The following is an 18,825-nucleotide window of genomic DNA, read 5'->3' as shown; positions in this document are numbered from 1 at the left end:
ATGGCCTTTTAAAAAAAATAAAAATTACTTAACTCCCCCCCCCACTTTTCAGTACACTTTCCCCCCTTTAATTTTAACAAAAAATTCACTTTAACATATTTTCCCCCCTTTCCAAAAAACCTCCCGCGAGCCTCTCATCTCTCCCCGACCCTCGCCTCTCTCGTCTCTCTCATCTCTCCCCTCCTTCTCTCTTAGTCTTCTTACCTTTCTTCTCTCTTCTTAACTTAGTCTCTGTTAACCGTCTCTTCTCTCTTTTCTCTGAAACCCTAATTTTAGCCCCAATTCTAATTCAAGATTTGGAGCTTCAAATTAGAGCAAATTAAACTTGAAATTGAGCTAGTATCTGGAGGTTGGAGCTAGTATCTGGAGGTAGACAGCATTTGGAGGTTGGAGCACCGAGGGTTTAGAACATTGGGGTTTCGGAACATTGAAAGCATCCGGAGGTATATTCTTCTTTACTTCTTTACTGTTTATCTCCCTCATTTTTATGTTTAATATCTTCTTTGTGCATGTAAATGTTTTATGTTTATCTTCTTTTCTTCTTTACTGTTTTTCTTCTTTGTGCATGTAAATGTTTTATGTTTTTGGGGGTTTTATGTTTGTTTCTTTTTGGGGGTTTTATGTCCTGTTTTTGGGAATTTTATGTCATGTTAAATATTTTAGGTACACTGATGTAAATCAATGTTTTAGGTACATTGATGTAAATGTAAATGTTTCTGTTCTGTTTTTAATTATGTGTTTTCTGGGGGTTGTTCATACATATTAGTGTGTTTTGGGGGGGGTTTTTGGGGCTGCATTTGAACAGGTCTCAGATATGAACAAGTCTCTGCATTTCTTGTTTTGTATGATAGTCATTTCTCTGATATGAACAAGTCTCTGCATTCCTGATATGAACTATCTGTTACTTGTGTTGTATTATAGTAATTGTTTTGTATAATTATCCTTCTCACAGATACAAGTAACAGATAATTTTAATTTATTTATTTATGGGCTGAATTTGTTTCAATACTCAAGTTCTCACTGAGTTTTATTTATGTGAAGGAAATTTAACAATTGTCTGGGCTGTGAATGTTGGAATTATTGGTTTTTAATTATGTGATATTTTCAAATATCTTGGTTTAATTTGTTTTAATTATCTTGGTTTAATTTAGTCTAGTTTATAAATTTAGTCTAGTTTTGTAATTAATTGGGTATATGTATAGGATCTTAGAGTAATGAATTAGTATTATAAATTATTAGGATATCAAGGTATTTACTCCTTTCTAAGTTTATATAATTAATCCCTACAATAACCAACACAAATTTGATATGCCTTTTATTAAATAATTATAAATAGGTATGTGTTGGATTTTTAATATTTATAGTGGCTATCAGGTAGGGAAATTTGATGGATAAGACATGGATTTTGCAAGATAGGGATTCTTTAGCATTTGAAATGGGGGTGGAAAACTTCTTGATATATGCTGAAGAAAATTCTGAAGATCGTAACAAAATTCCTTGCCCTTGTGGACGATGCGCCAATTTTAAAAAATTCTCTATAAAAACAATCAGGGGCCATATCTATGACAATGGCTTTTGTCTAGGTTATGTGCATTGGGTTTGGCACGGGGAGACTGCTTCTACGGGTCCTAAATCTTCAAGTGCTAGTTGTCCACCTGAAGAGCAAGCTCCAGACCCACCTCCTGAGCAAGCCTCTGATGAAGCGTCAGAGCAAGATCAGGAGCATGTCGCTGCTTCGGAAACTATTGATGTTTGTGAAGCGGCATATAACTCGAGTCAATATGATAATGATTCATATCAGTTTAGGAGGTTCCTAGCCGATGCTGAGCAACCTCTATATGAGGGTAGTGACTGTACTAAGTTAGAGTCGATGTTGAAGTTGCATAACTGGAAATCTAGGTTTGGTATTACCGATAGTGCCTTCACTGACCTCATTTCTTCTGTTGGGTCTCTACTTCCCAAAGATAATGTGTTACCTAGTAATGCATATGAAGTAAAAAAAACCCTCTCCAATTTAGGTCTAGAGTATATAAAGTTCCATTTATGTCCGAATGACTGTGTACTGTACAGGGGTGTACATGCTGATGCAACCAAGTGTCCTAAGTGTCGACTTTCTTGGTGGAAGTTGACAAAGAAAGGTGAAGAGAGGATTAATCTTCCAGCCAAAGTCATGTGGTATTTTCCAATAATTCCTAGATTTAAACGTATGTTTAAATCTCCTTCCACCGCTAAACTAATGTGTTGGCATGCGCAACAGCGGACACAAGATGGTAAAATGTGACATCCAGCCGACTCTCCATCTTGGAAAAATATAGATTATAGGTGGCCATCCTTTGGTAGTGAACCGAGAAACCTTCGCTTGGCTTTATCGGCGGATGGTGTAAACCCGCACAATAATGGCCTATCTAATAGATATAGTTGCTGGCCAGTCATATTGGTGACGTACAATCTTCCTCCCTGGTTATGTATGAAAAGAAAATTTATGATGTTGTCGATATTGGTCCCTGGCCCGCATGAGCCTGGTAATAACATCGACATCTACTTACAACCGATGATTGATGATTTAAAAAAGCTTTGGAAGGAAGGGGAACCAAATATGTATGACGCGTATAACAAATCATTTTTCACTTTAAAAGCAGTTTTAATGTGGACGATAAATGACTTCCCTGCTTACGCAAATTTATCTGGCTGCGTTAATAAGGGTTATAAGTGTTGTCCAGTTTGTGGAGATGACACCGTAGCTAAATTTTTGACTCATAGTAGGAAAATGTGCTACCAAGGGCATCGTCGATATTTGCCTCTACATCATCCTTATAGAAGGCAGAAGGCTGCTTTTAATGGACAACAAGAGTTTGGGCAGCCGCGTCGAACCCTATCCGGAGAAGAAGTGTTAGCAGAGCAAGAACAAATCAAATTTGAATTTGGGAAGAAAATGAAGAAGGCAAAGAAGGTTGAAAGTCCATGGAAGAAAAAGTCAGTATTTTTCGAGTTAGAATACTGGAAATTTCACCATGTTAGGCACTGTATTGATGTCATGCATGTCGAGAAGAATGTATGTGATAGTCTGATTGGCACATTACTAAATATGCGCCATAAGACAAAGGATAGTGCGGCAGCCCGTCGTGATATGATGGAAATGGGCGTTAGATCTGATTTGGCTCCCCAAGTAGGAGTAAAGAAAACCTATTTGCCTCCTTCTCCCTTTACTTTGTCAAAGGCAGAAAAAAGGACTTTCTTGTCATCATTAATGTCGATGAAACTTCCATACGGACATGAATCGAACATAAAAAATTGTGTTTCCATGCCTGATTTGAATATTTACGGGCTGAAATCACATGATTGCCACATTCTTCTCCAACAATTACTCTCGGTTGCAATACGCTCCGTTCTTCCGAAGCATGTTAGGGTCACAATTATTAGATTATGTTTCTTTTTTAATGCTTTGTGCAACAAAGTAGTAGACGTGTCAAAATTGGATAAGCTGCAGTCAGATGTTATACTAACCTTGTGCGATCTAGAAAAGGTTTTCCATGTGTCATTTTTTGATGTAATGGTACATATAGTAGTCCACTTGGTCTAGGAACTATGCTTATGTGGACCAGTATTTTATAGGTGGATGTATGCGTTTGAACGGTTTAATAAAGTACTAAAGAGTTATGTTCAAAACCGTTATTATCCCGAAGGTTGTATGGCAGAGAGTTACCTTGGAGAAGAGTCCGTAGAATTCTGCACCGAGTTTCTTAGTCAGAATTACTCCACTGCCGGTCTTCCAAAGGACCAAGATAATAAGATATCAGGTCCATTATCCGCTGTGATAATAAAATCAGTGGAAGAGAAGGAGCGAGATGAAGCACATCTACATGTCCTTCTAAACAACGCTGAAGTGTTTCCATATCTGTGAGTTTATGCAGTTTGTTGTTTTCAATTCCTCATTATCCAGTAATTAGTCTTGTAATGTGTCTTTAATATATCATTCCATATGCATTTTTCAGAATGCATAAGGAATATCTTGAAGAAATTCACTGAGGGAAAAGGAAAAGCTTACATTGGCTCATGAGAGAGCACAATCGGCTCTTTGCTGATTGGTTTCAAAATAAAGTCAGTGTTGTATTAGGTTCTTTGATCTGTAGTGTAATGACGACTATTAGCTATTTAGGATTTAAAATTTCTTATCATATCTGTAGGTGAATGATGAACTAAGGGAGAACAACAAAGGTGTTTCAGATACGATAAGATGGCTCGCTGCCAAGCCATCATTTTCAGTACTAACTTATCAAGGTTATCTAGTGAATGGAGTGCGATATTTTACAAAGGAACGAGATGACATACGCGTTGTTCAAAACAGCGGGGTGTCTGTCATTACTAAAGCGGTCCAGGTTTCTAGTGCCAAGGACTTGAACCCCGTAGAAAGTGATTTGACATTTTACGGTATCATACAAGAGATATGGGAATTAGACTACCATGCATTCAAAGCTCCCTTGTTCCTGTGTAAATGGGCAAGTAATGATAAAGGAATAAGGGTTGATGATCTTGGGTTCACACTTGTGGATTTTAGTCGACAAGGTCACAAAAAAGATAAATATGTTTCTGTTGACCAAGTCAAGCAAGTGTTTTACCTTGAAGATCCCGTTGATGCTACCTGGTCTATTGTTCTGTCCTCCACAACTCGAGACTACCAAGAATTGTATAATGAAGATGACTTAGGAGACACGATCATGGAACATCCCCCATTCTGCACTGAAATCCCCGCAACTGATGTCACTACTGATGATGTCGCTCATACTGCTAGACCTAATGTTGAGGGAATTTGGATTAAAAATACTGCTACTAAAACTCCTGCACCTAATGTCGTTACTGACTGATGATGTAGCTTTATGTAGAATATATATCTAAATGGGAATTTGAATGACTGAATGAACCATATATATTTGCCTTTAATTGTGTTATAATGTGTAAAATATATTGTTAATTTTTTTTTCTTTTGTTTTGCATTGTTATAATCATATAAGTAGTTCATCCATAATTACTGATTGATGGCATTATTTTTTCTTTAATTATTTTGCATTATTTAATTGTACTTCTATAAAATACTTTAGAGTTATTTCGGATGTGATTAATTACTGATTGCAGTTTAGGTAAATTATTGTTCTTGTATAGTTGTATTCGTACTTGCTGATTTTACAATTTATTATTTATGCTTGACTGTAATTAATGACGGACTGAAAATATATTGTTCAACTGATGGCTTTATTATTCAATTTAATGCAGACTAAGGGAGCAAAATGGCAAAGAAGCAAAAAGCCAAGAAAGTAATTTTCGAAGAAAATGACAGGAAGAATAACTCTGAAAAGGTTGATGATGAGATTGTTCCTGATGTCAAAACTTCAGAGACTTGTAATGAAAAGTTGGTTCAAGTCCCTCCACAATATCAAACTCAAAGTAGTTGTGAAGAAACGATGACCACTTCTGAATCTGCAAAAAAAAAGGCTAGGAGGTGCGCGTGGTGTTTCAGCTCTTCACAAAGTAGTGGTGAAGAAAGCTTGGGGAAAGAAATTTAAAGTTAGATACAATGATTTTGGAGTTCCCATCGGAAATACCAGGCCTACTTTACAGTCTTACATAGGAATGTTCGCAAGGACAATGATTCCAATCGACACTGAAAACTGGCCAAAAGTGGATTGTGATCTAAAAGCAAAATTATGGGATGATGTCCAGGTAAATTATATCCCTTGTTGACTTCTTCATTTTATTTAAATTGTGACTGTAAATTATGTGGCTAATTTATATTATGTGGCTCTTTAGGACACATTCAAAATTGCCCCAGAAAGTGAGAAGCTTGTACTACAATCGACAGGTGAAAAATGGAGGCAGTTTAAAGCTGATTTAACTGCAAAATATGTGATGCCATTTATTGGAAAAAAGAAGAAATTGATGAAGCCTCCGAAGAAGTATGCGTTTGTTGGTAAAGAACCTTGGAAGAAATTTGTTGTAGAGAGGACGAGCCCCAAATGGCTGGTATGAATATATTCTACTAATAAAATATACATGATTGCCATTTTACTTGCTAAATGATTAAATAGATTTTGGTTAAATAATATTTATTAATTTTTACTAATTTATTTTGGTGCAGGAACAACGTAAGTTACAGAGCAATAGAGTGGGTAAACGGAAATATCGTCACCGCTTGTCAAGGAAGGGGTATATTGGTTTGCGAGAAGAAGAAGTAAGAACCATATCTATTTGGCTTTGCAATTCTAAGTTTTAAGGGAGTTTAAACATTTTCTCTTTTTTAACAGATAAAGAAAGGGAACTTAAAGCGGAAAGAGAAACCTGATCGTGCAATTTTTTGGTGGAAGGCTAGGATGCCAAAGAATCCTGATGAGCTTACTGAAGAGCAAGCGGAAATAAATGCGAGAATTGTAAGTGATATTTTTAATACTGCATTCCCTTCAAAGATAATTGCGTCATAAATAATGCACTAATTGTTTGTATTTATTTTACAGGCTGAGTTACTTGAAATGAAGGAGAAGGGTGAATTTGTTCCACATGGAACAGAAGATGTGTTAACTACGGCACTTCAGACTCCTGAGCACGCAGGAAGGGTTCGAGGGGTTGGCGGCTTTGTCACTCCAACAGCATTCTTCAATTTGCCGAAAGCGAAAAAGACTAAAATTACCAAGGCAGAGTTGTTGGATCAGTTGGAAAGAAATCAGCGGGAGATGGCTGAACTTAAGGCCTTGGTTAATGCTTCGAATGGTCACTCTCCTATGTTCTCTGACAAATCAAGTTATCAAGTACCTGTTAATAAAGAGGGAGCTGCTGATAAGCGGAATGTTGGAGTTGCTGTTAAACCGCTGAGTGCCAAACAGTTGTTGGTAAATGATGAAGACTTTGTTGGTTTTGACCCCTCTCCTCCGAGCGGAAAGAAGGTAAAATATTATTAAGATCTACTAGATATATGCCTACAGACTTGGGATTTATGCAATAAAATTAAATTGATCCCTCACTATAATGTAGGGTCCACAGTCATGTGAGCTTGCACTGGATTGTATAGAGAACAAGGTTGCTTTTGGAACAGTTTTTGATGATCACGAAGAGATGAATGTTTCAGTACACGGAGTGCCTCTAAAGCCCGGACATGTTCGTGTGTCGGTTGACGGACACATCCAGCCAGAGGCATCGGTTCCAGTGCCCATACCTGGTGAAATTGAGGTTGTATGCCAAGCAGTTGGCTCTCACATAGCATGGCCTCGTGAATTGATCATCTACCCAACTGTGGCGGTATGTTATATAAAAATTATGTCAATATACTCTGAATTGATTGTTGCATTCTATAGTAGTTATGTCAATAATAACCGATTATTCTTGTTTTATTTAATTCTGTGTAGAAAAAGAAAAAGGAAGTGTTGCAGGGGCAGTCTAAGCGGAAAGATGAGTTGCAGAAACTTCAAGATGATTATAGAAAAATGAAGCTAAACAAGAATGTGCCAAAGCAGTACAAGGTGTTATACAAACATGCTGCAGTCTTCATGAAAGCCACTGGGGAGTCAATACCAATTCCGTGTGATTCGGACGTGTTTGGGACTGAGAAAATAATTTATATATTGCATGAAAATGTGAAAGCATTGTTGGAGTTCGATATGATTGGCCAAGCTGCAATATCTGCTTATATGGCGTAAGTTAATTTTTTATCGTTACATATTCAATATTCATGTTTTATACGGATATTATAAGTAATGTAATTCACTCCCTGGTAGGCTCTTGCAAAGACTGATTAAGATTGAGAGGAAGAATGATGATGTGGTCTTATATGGATTTTTCGATCTAGGAGCTACATTTACGTTGAACAAATCTTTTCATTCTTATTTTGTTAATCGGTTGAAAGAGAGCAGTCCCTATCGCATGTACTTCATGCCACATAATCATAAGTAAGTATTTTTAATTTAGACATGCTTTTACAAATTAATATATTAGGTAGTTTTTTTAAAATTTCTGACTTGTGTTTTTCTTTTTTCTTTTTTATAAACATAGTTGCCACTGGATTTTGGTTGTAATTTGGGATGGCGACATTTATATTCTGAACCCTCTGCCACATCCAACACATTTTGATGAGTTGGAAAAATTATTAACAGAGTAATATATTTCTGTTAATTACTATAAATAAATATATATATATATAGTAAATATTCTCCCTTTTGAAAAATAATCATGTATATTATTGTTGTTCTACAATGTAGAGCGATGAAATCCTACAATGCTCAAACTGGAAGGGGAAATAAAGCTCCTCAGATAAAGAATCTTCTTGTAAGTTTTTTGTATTTTTTTATCACTTTGTAATTTTAATTAATTTCTGGTGCTAATTCAGATTTTATATTGTAACAGGGATCTCCCAAACAACCAGGAGGGGTTGAATGTGGCTATGTTATAATGCGATACATGAAAGATATCATTGCTGATAAGGAGCTATCTTTTACTACCAAGGTATATATGCAAATCATTTCCGATAGATGGCATGTAGAATTTTTTTTGTGTAGTTTTTCAGGACAGATAAATATGAGTGCCATTTTTATTATCAGTTTTTATTATTAGTGATTTCCAGATGGATCTTGTTTTTATTAGTGATAAGGAACTATCTGGTATATAGTTTTGGATTAACGAAGAAAATTACGGTTAAATATAGAAAAGGTCCTCTTCTGGTTAAATTATAAATAGTTGGTTATGTTTATTTTTAATTATACATATGGCAATTCTGGTTAATAATATTCTGGTTGCTAATTTTTACGTGTGTTTTATAGTGGGCAGCCAAAACTCGAAAGTCCTACACAAGGCAGGAGCTGGATGAGGTGCGGATGGAGGTGCTTGAATTTATCCAAGACAAGATGTAAAAATGATAAGTATCTATATATATAGCTTTCCTCTGAACTATGTGAATTGATATTGTGTTTGCTGGTGGTTGGTGGTTAATTAAGGGATGTTTGGTGACAATTACATCCATCATTCTGATTTATGTTTGGAATTGTCGAAATTTGACAAGTGGTACATATTAACTAGTCAAACATGTTTAGAATGTTGGATGTAATAACTAGAGAATTTAGGTTTTATTGTTTTTAGTTAGGATGTTTATTTTAGACTTGGAATGTAATGTCCGAATTGAGCTCTTGTTGGATTGAATGTTAGTAAATTTGGTATCAATGTATACCTCTATATTTTTACAAATTTGGTTGGATGTATTGCATATTGTTGGTATTTTTCTGGTTGAAAATGCAATTGGTTCCCTGGGCTATTAATAGTACCAGGATGGCATATGGAATTTATAGTACATATATTAACATCAGAATGGTAATTTAAAACCGATGTAAAAATGAACAAAAGACATCAGGTAAAACAATATTAAAAGAAAAAGAACTACAAAAACCAATGTCAAATAGTCATTTGACATCGATTCTGTAAAAAAATCAATGTATTTTAAGCCAAATAACATCGAATTTTCAATAGCTAATGTCTTAAATTTTACAATATTAAAGATTAAACATCGGTTATAAAAAATACTGATGTTAAACAAAAGGATTTAACATCACCAAATGAACGAAACCGATGTCTAACCCATTATTTTACATCGGTTGATAAAAGTACCCGATGTCTGATGGACCATTTCACATCGGTCAGACAACATAACCGATGTCTGATCTAGATTTTCACATCGGTTTGTTTGAAAGATTTTTAAAAAAATATCTTTTAGAGCTTGTAGGTTTCATGTTTTAATGGATAATTACCCCATAATATACTCATATTCACCTAGAAATACTGTAATATAAGCTGAAATTTGTTGCAAAGACATCAAAATTATTCTTAAAACCGATATATAGCACTGTAATAGACATCGGCTGTGAACCGATGTCAAAGCCTGATGACATTTAACATCACACGCGAAGACATCGGTTCAGTTTTTTTTAACATCGGTTCAGAACCGATGTCTGATCCCATATTTTTAGTAGTGATATATGTATACATCACAACAACAGTATAACGGGTAGAAAACTTGCCTGATTGCTCCCGGATAGACTTAAGCTTAGAGTGGGTCCGATAACCTATGAACAACAACATAAGTCGGAATTAAACCCCGGTCGCTTAAGAAACCAGACTTTAACCAATTGAACCCTAACGTTTGCTTTAGCGCTTAACGATTCACTTAAGTCGCTCGTGTACCCTCGGCTCCACCATTTTTAATAAATTATCCATTAAGAGTTTTAAGGCGATTCTTTCGTGAGAAACTTACTAACTGCCTAATCCACTTTACATAAATGTTTCATACCCCAATTAATCATTTAAAGTCCTTAACCAAGGTTTCAAAGTAAGGCGAGGGGTAATATTTCAGTCGCGAAATGTCGTTACTTAAACCGGTCATTTCTCCTAAACCGTACATCGGATTCATACGAACCACATATCAAAACGAAGCTCGTAACATGAACTATCTAATCATGGAAATGGTCAAAACCTAACAGTGAGTTCTCGGGTCCTGATGTTAAGAACAAAACCGTCTAAAGTAAATCGGACATTACGACGGCTATGTTTACGCGATTACCAAAGTTTATACCACTCCAATCAATCCACAATTCAACCCACAATCAACATTACAACCAAAATCCCTCTAAACCTCACCACATCAGTCCATTACTTCATGTTTTATCCAACTTATTCAATAACAACAAAAGCTACTAACCATACTAAGGTTCATTAACTAATAACCAAGATTCAACCATCAAAATCTCTACAAACTCAACCGAACTTTAAACAAACAAGCATCATGCTTCTCATATACTACATCAATCATAACCATTCCTAATTAATCAAAACTAAAGCTAGGGTTTGGAGTTTATACCTTCTTGAAGCTTCTTAACACAACACAAGAGTTTTGAATGCCTAAAAGAACCTTGATCCTTGCTTATATAACCTTAAACTTTCATAAAAATTCAAGAAAACTAAAGTTATTTTTTGAAAGTTACTATTCACCATCTTCTTCCTTGAATTATTGGAAGATATTGTGAAGGAAATTGAAGCTTAGATTCATGGGATAGCTATATCTATGTATAAGGAACCTTGGATAATTACCTCCTGATTCAACAATGCTTGGATCTTGGATTTTGATTTTTTTTCTCCTTGAAAATGAAGGAAAGCCGAGAGCTTGATGTTCTTGAAAGTGAAAGTCAACTTGTGTTTTTTGTTTTTGATTTGTTTTGTCTTGGTTGCTTTATTTTTGTTGTTAATTAATCTTTTACCATGGTAAAATTTGTGTGGCTTGAAATCAACCAACAATACCTTCTCATTTGGTCATGCTTATATCATCCACTTATGTCATCTTCCCACACTTATCTTCTTCTTATTGGTGTGATGACATCATCATCATTAACCTCTATGATTAACTCCTAATTACTTGGCTAATGATCGCTGATCTGTTATACGGTTCGCTTAACTTTTGTTCTCGTTTATCGTTTGAGGGATCATACCCGGGATCTTATTACTTGGGTTCCCTTAACCTTTCTCAATACATTATATTCCTTTTTATGATCCCCTCTTATAATCCTTGAATTAAATCCCTTTTATCATGTTACCTTATACTCAATTCTTTCGGTATCTGGTGGATTTTCGGTATCCCCTCTTATAATCCTTGGATTCTGACGATCTTTACATACACTTATATCCCATATAAAGTACTAATAAGATCTCAGAATAACAATAGAAGAACCCCTACATAGTGTGGCATGAAAAGTTTTCTTATTCAGCAAAATCACTATTCATAAGGGTTTCAAAAAATTCCAAAAATTGGGGTTATTACAGTCTCCCCTACTTAAAAGGATTCCGTCCCGGAATCAGATAGAAAATGAGTAGGGATACTTTCTTAGAATTACACTTTCTAACTCTCGAGTAAATTTTCCCACATTGTGGTCCTACCACCAAACTCTGCCTAGTTTGATAACCCTTCTCCTAAGCACTTGTTCCTTTTTAATCTATAACCCTTCCTGGTTGCTTCATTTAGGTTACGTCGGGTTGCATATCTATGCGCTCATATGCCCCTATTTGTCTGGCATCCGAATTATACTTCCTTAATATTGATACGTGGAACACGTTATGAACTTGCTACATGTTCGGGGGTAGGGCTAGCTCATATGCTAACTTCCCAATACGTCTTAATACCTCAAAGGGTCCAACAATTTGTGGGCTTAGCTTTCCTTTCTTTCTGAACCTCATCCATCCTTTCCAAGGGAATACCTATAACAGCACTAGGTCCCCTACTTCCTATTCCTTGTCCTTTCGTGTCAAATCAACATACTTCGGGTGCCCATCTTGGGCTACTACCAGCCGTCCTCTGATTAAATCTATTATATCCTTGGTCCTTTGGACCACTGCTGGTCTAAGCATCTTGCGCTCTGTAACATCATCATATCATAAGGGAGATCGACATTGTCTTCCCTCAAGGATCTTATAAGGCGACATCTCGATAACGACATATGATCTATTGTCGTAAGAAAACTCAATCCGTGTTAAGTGACCATTTCAAATTCTTTCAAGTCTATTGCACAGACTCTCATCATAGCTTCTAGCATTATAGCTTTTGCTTCTCAATACCCATTCTTTTCCAGTTCGTAGTCATTACTATCTTCCGTATATAATACTATATTGGTTATACTTTTGCTCGTTAGTGTTCTATAACCTTTTAATAACCACGTCAACCTTAGTATCACGAATGTGTTAGATTCGGAATACCACTGCACTGATACTACTCCTTTCTAGCTGCTTCTATCTTTGAAAGATCCATCGTATAGAAGTAAAAGAATTTATTGAGAGATCACTATGATCATGAACACTTGTTATATCGCATAGTTAGTACAGAAGGTGGCCAGCCTTTAGTACTTGACAAGCAATTAAACAACATGTGGTATCCTACTAGGCTTCTATCACACAGATAGATAGTCATTCGGCAATACCTCCCCTTCTGGAAGGGTTGTTCTTCTCAGCTTACATGAAATGAAAAGAAGAGAAAAGAACGAATTGAAGAGAATTGTATATGAAAAAAATACTGCCACAAATATCTGGCTTGGAATCTACCTCTGAACTATAGAGGTTTGTCATAGGAGAACAAAATATATATGTATTTATATCAACATCAAGTATTATAGCATCGTATTTCACATGCCCAAATATTTTTGCTATTCCGTCCATCATTCTATGGACCCATGCTCTTCCTCGAGCTTATACACAATCACCTTTGAAACTCCCTTGATATCGAAAATCGAATCTGGGATCTCATTCTAGACATCATCGTTACTAGAATTCTATGCTTGCACCGCAACCTTCCTCATATAGTAATACGACTCTCTTTTTATAAGAGGGAATAAATATTCAATAGGTAGATACTCTACTTAATTAGTCTATCAATGATAACTTATACACTACCACGACCCGATTAGTGGTACTCAATCTCAACATCCATTCCAATACAACTCTCACGGTTGTAATCAGCTCATTACACGCAGAATCATTGCTGCATTACTATGGTCCACCACTGACCTACAGTCCTCATTCACTTTCCATGAAATCTTAATATCTAACCATACGGAGTCCATACATGTCGTATAGAATTCTTCTAAGGAGTTAACATAATCACCATTCATAATTCATGAAGAACACTCCAAATTCTGACGTACTTTCATGACATGAAGCATATAAAATTGCAGAAGAGTTTCAATCAAAGCAACGATAGCAGGTTAATACCATTCTTAATCATATGCCTTAAATAGAAGACTTAACTCAAAGGTTTATCTAGTCCTTTTTGAAACATGGTCATGGCTTATCTCAAGATAGTACCTTCTGAGATAGATAGCCCGCTCATGGCGATTACACGAATTAAACCTTTACCAACTACTATTACGGTTGGGTATTGCACAGTCATCAGAAGGAATATCAATCTTCTAAACCATAATACAACCTTCACAGCTTTAACCATCATCACTGTATTCCTTTGGCACAAGCACCTATAATTATCCTCTTACCTTTAAAGTGTCGGCCACCTCTTTGGCCTTTCCTGATAGTAAAATTTCCTTACAGTCAATGTCATTTTAACCACCTCCAAATAAATTTTCTACCTCATTTCGATCACTGCTTATGTGAAGATGTTTTCCTTAAAATCTTATGAGTAAAAAAAATCACCATTTTTCCATAAGTTATTGCCTCAGTCTTTAGAGGTTAATCACTGTCACGACTGACTCTCAATCATACTTAGAACATCTTTTATCTTAGGTCCTAATTGCCCTGAACAATTTCGACCTTTACTGGTTCGATCCATACTGTCTTGTGGTTTAACACGTGCCCTACTTGGCATCATTATAATTACGTCATATTTCCTTTATCAACATTTCTATTCTTGAGAATTTTGAATATTACCTTTCTCCTTGTAAAACCTCTAAGGTTATCCTTGAATCGTTCCTCCTGTATTCCCTAGATAAAGGGCATATCAAGATACCATTTATTAATACCAGAATCATTGTCTATATACTTCTGAAAAATTTCTCCACTGATTCTTAAAGGTTGTTATTACCTTAATCCTTTCCAATTCATACTGTTAAAACTCATACTATCCCTATTAAGGGTGAAATGCCAACCTTTATGCATTCCCCTAGGATTCATTTTAAGTTACCGATGTTCTATCCTTAATTCCACCTTTAAAAAGGTACATTCATCCTTCCATGGATAAATCAAGTCATATATCCCTGATAAGGGTGTCTTATTCAATCATTCCCACCTCGATAGTATATGCCTAATTTCACAATAACATATGTATTCAAAATGAGGTCAATCAATATGGCCTCCAAAAGATAACAACGGTTATCCGCTTTTCTTGACTAATTTGGTAACGATAACAAGGATGTTCTGGAAGATATTGGTCGTGTTCAACGTGAACTTCTTCTTAATAATTCCTTATTTACTTTTGTTGTTTATCTCAACAGTCATCTCAATGTTGGGATATCTTTCATACCTGGCGTCTCCCTTTCTGGGTATCAAGTCACCGGTCTTACACTTCACATTCTTGAAGGTCACTTCCTTCATCCAATTTTTCCTAATTTCTTACTTCCTTGTCTCCTCAGTCTATCCGCGTCTCATTATTTATCCTTCGAACTATCTCAAGGTTTCCTCGAATCCTCCCAACTTATAGGGGATAAAATATATGTATCTCTTATTCCTTCAATCTATCAGCTTTAACTCATGGTGAATCACTCTTATCCTGAGGATTACATACTTTTCTACTTCTATTGCTACGAGTCTTTAGGGTTTCCTCATACCCAACTCCCTTATCATTCCTCGAACTCTATTGCCTTTATAATCCTTTCTATTACAATCATTTCATGAACCCACTAATCATTGACTTCAAACATCACGTCGTTCTGGGATTCTAGTCCTCAGAACAAATCTTGACAACTTTTACAACTTAGCTTCATAATTCATAATACCCGTCCGCCTTTGCTCTAGCTCTAAAGCTTTTACACTATCTCCATAACCTTGGGAATTACTTTCTCGAAAACAATTGACTGAACTTTAATCAGTTTATCATAACATCTGGCTCCATGCCTTCCTTGGCCTTTTACCAGCGGGTGGCCTCTCTCTTAGGAGGGTAAGTGACAAAAACAGACTTTTGTGATTCGTCCATCATTTAGAATCTCAAATGATTCCTATATTTCCTTTAGCCAGGCTCTCTCCTCTACTGGGTTTGCTTGTTCCTTGGAACTCTGAGAGCTTAGCTACTTAAAGGTCCTGAAAGAATTTCCCACTGCACTCTCTCCTCAGGGTGCTGGTTGGGGATAATAGTCTAAGTTCTTTTTAGACAGGTCCATGAATTGCCGTATAGGAGTACCGTCTCGGTTCTCCTTTCCTTACTCGACTTCCGTTTCCTTAGTCTGAACGTTCCCTCCTTCTCCCCATAATCGGGGTCATCCTACATGTTTTAAATTCTCATTTTCCACTGCATTATGTTATGGGTTCCTTCTATCTTGATGGCGACCTCCCTGACTATCACGTTCAGGGTTTTCTCTAAATCTTATTCCTCAAACTAGCTTTCATCTAAGATCTCATCTTTAAGCTCTTGAACATTTGTAACCCAAATTCTGTAGGAATACCTCATTATTCCCTTATCATCTTTCTCAGTATTAATCTCTTATCTATTTGTTGGCTCTCTGCCTTCATTCATCACTTTTTCTGGCACAATATGTTCTTTTCCAATAATTCGGGTTGTATTGCAATCTCAACAGCTTTTCGGTACCGGCTCCGGTTACCTTCACTTCTATTTCCATTTTCTCAAAATCTCTTATCAACTCTCCCAAAGACATTTCATCTTGAGTCTCTCTTTTATACTAAGGGCATTAGCCACCATTTTGGCTTTCCCTGGATGATAAAGAATCTCATAATCGTTATCCTCGATTAGCTCTATCCACCTCCTCTGGCGCATGTTAAGCTCTTTCTGCGTAAAAATGCACTAGAGCACTTATGGCTTGTGTAAATCTCACACTTCTCCCCATACAAGTAGTGCCTCCAATCTTTAGGGCAAAACTATTGCCCCGAGCCCAAGCTCATGGGTGGGGACATCGAATTTTATATTCCCTTAATTGTCTTGACGCGTACGCGATTACCTTGCTGTGCTATATAAGAAGCACCCTAATTCTTTATGCGAAGCGTCATTGCACATCACAAAATCTCCTTTTCCATCCGGCAACGCCAACATAGTAGCCGTCACCAACCTTTTCTTTAGTTCTTAAAAGTTGTTCTCGCATTTCTCTGTCCATTCGAACTTCTGAGTCTTACGAGTAAGTCGTGTTAAAGGGGCTACTATATTTACAAACTTGAACGAACCTCCGGTAGTGACCAGCCAATCCTACCTCTGGTAATTCCCCTAACCATGGTCATCAATTCCTCAGTGGTCCTTTATTCATTCTTGTCAGGATCCTCCACGGGATTCTTCTCAGCAACAATCCCTTCTAGGACAACATCCTCAACTGCTACATCCTCAATATGAACATCATCCGGTCCTGCGTTAGGACGCTCTATCGGATCCATAATCTGATCTCCAATAAGTAATAAAACATCATCGCGTTGTTGCTCCTCAACCTCAGGTTTCGGAGTCCCGCTACCATATACGATAACGAACTACGCTTCTATCACGATATTTATAAGGGTTCCCATAAGGGTTTTAACTGTTAGTACTACGTTAGGTAGTCCGACTATGAACTTGGAAAGAGTTCTTATTATCTTAGTGACCTTATTATTTTAATGTCATATCATCTCTGAGGTTTATAACGCTTAGCTCTGATACCATTTCTGTAATACCCCCAAATACGGGGTCGGGGATCCGGGTTGTCACGAGTTCCATTCCCCTTAATAACACTCAATCTTAATAAACAATCAACTACTCCGTACTGTGACCCCACAATAAACACACACATCATAAGTTATAGTCTTAGAGATGAATATCCAAAAATAACACGAGTCATTTTATTCCACAATTATATGCCATTACACCTTAAAAGGGTTTCTGAATAAATTTACATTTCTTTTCCATTATTACAATTCATAAAGATACATAAGTCTGGTACATCAAAAGTTGAAAGCCTAGCCTATTGGTAGTTCCTACCTCAGCTACAGCGACATCAACGCCTATAGGAAACTGCGGAACATTTCCTATCCACTCGCGAATAGGGAGCTTGGTTCTGTTCATCTTGTCTATCTGATGATGTGTGATGAAAGAAGAAAGCAAGGGTGAGCAACAAGCCCACCGAAATAGTATGTATAATAATTTACAATATATGAGCATTCTTATAGTACTCAAGAAAGTCTTGGTTAAGAAGAAATGAACCAAGTTTGTTATTTTAATGCGACGAAGTCACAAAATATTCAGTACATATATACCTATATACTTTTCACAATCCTTGAAATCCTCTTACATGTATAATATACACAGAGTTCCAGTTTATAACTGTATAAAAATATCGTTGCAAGGTGATCTCATATATCTAACCTTGTCACAATGTTTTTATAAAAATCTTTGTCATGCATAAGATAATCATTTACTAGATATAAGTTGAAAAGATGAAGTTACAAGATACTCCAATATACTTATATCTTTTCCGAATACTACTCGAACTACCACCGTTCAAGCTATAATCAGTTTCAAAAGTTCATCCATAGATGAGACTACAAGATAAGATTTGAATAGATTCAATCTTTGAAATATCATTCAAAAGAAATGAAGTTACGAGATACTTCATTTAAGTCCCGATATATATACACATCTATATATATATATATCTCATACATTTCTTGAAAACCTCTGTCATGTAAAGTATGAACAAAGTTGCAATATCCAATGAATTTGGAAAGAAAAGAATTTTGGCATAAACCCGATATCTTGCTGATCAGGCAAAGATACCAATAAGTAACCTTTTCTACTGTAGATGGATGAATTCCTCGCCGGTCATCACCCTGGCCGCATTCGGACCTCGTGCTAGATCGTTACCCGGCCACTCACGCGTGGATGGACTGTCACCCAGCCTCTTACACCTTCATAGACCGTACCCCGGCCTGTCGCTTATGCCGACTCAATTATATGGACTTACCTCTTGAACATTGGGCAAGTAATCAAATTGTTTTCTCAAAACAGCAACCACGTTGCGAATATAAAATACACCACAGAGCCGGATCCCTCAGGTGTTGAGCGAGTATTTAAATCCCCTTTGAAAGGAATAACTTAAATATATAAAAAAATGAGTTTTGGGATCCGCTCTA

The 18,825-nt window shown here is 36.4% G+C and overlaps 2 protein-coding genes and 1 long non-coding RNA gene across 3 annotated transcripts; all 3 read left to right on the top strand.

Moving 5' to 3' along the window:
* The first annotated feature begins 1,387 nt into the window (after positions 1-1,387).
* LOC141695515 (uncharacterized) lies at positions 1,388-4,862 on the top strand. The gene is made up of 3 exons (XM_074499755.1): positions 1,388-2,270; positions 2,316-3,553; positions 4,185-4,862. Exons 1-3 carry the CDS (start codon positions 1,388-1,390, stop codon positions 4,860-4,862), a joined length of 2,799 nt encoding a protein of 932 aa, XP_074355856.1.
* Positions 4,863-6,518: 1,656 nt separating this feature from the next.
* On the top strand, positions 6,519-7,243 carry LOC141695514 (uncharacterized). Its single transcript, XM_074499754.1, has 3 exons — positions 6,519-6,929; positions 7,018-7,182; positions 7,229-7,243. The coding sequence occupies exons 1-3, from the start codon at positions 6,519-6,521 to the stop codon at positions 7,241-7,243; spliced, it is 591 nt and encodes a 196-aa protein (XP_074355855.1).
* Positions 7,244-8,243: 1,000 nt separating this feature from the next.
* On the top strand, positions 8,244-9,087 carry LOC141696775 (uncharacterized). Its single transcript, XR_012564489.1, has 3 exons — positions 8,244-8,304; positions 8,383-8,481; positions 8,796-9,087. It is a non-coding gene; the product is annotated as an uncharacterized LOC141696775 (long non-coding RNA).
* The last annotated feature ends 9,738 nt before the right edge of the window (positions 9,088-18,825 follow it).

The sequence above is a fragment of the Apium graveolens genome, chromosome 11 (assembly GCF_009905375.1).
Source record: "Apium graveolens cultivar Ventura chromosome 11, ASM990537v1, whole genome shotgun sequence".
NCBI lineage: Eukaryota > Viridiplantae > Streptophyta > Magnoliopsida > Apiales > Apiaceae > Apium > Apium graveolens.
Note: the sequence above shows the minus strand (reverse complement) of the source record. Positions and strands in the feature narration are given on the sequence as shown.

Coding starts and splice junctions, on each gene's coding strand:
- LOC141695514 (XM_074499754.1), top strand. CDS start 6,519: ATGAAGGAGAAGGGTGAATTTGTTCCACATGGAACAGAAGATGTGTTA. Junction 6,930..7,017: donor CTCCTCCGAGCGGAAAGAAG/GTAAAATATTAT, acceptor ACTATAATGTAG/GGTCCACAGTCATGTGAGCT.
- LOC141695515 (XM_074499755.1), top strand. CDS start 1,388: ATGGATAAGACATGGATTTTGCAAGATAGGGATTCTTTAGCATTTGAA. Junction 2,271..2,315: donor GCAACAGCGGACACAAGATG/GTAAAATGTGAC, acceptor GGAAAAATATAG/ATTATAGGTGGCCATCCTTT. Junction 3,554..4,184: donor TGTCATTTTTTGATGTAATG/GTACATATAGTA, acceptor TCATATCTGTAG/GTGAATGATGAACTAAGGGA.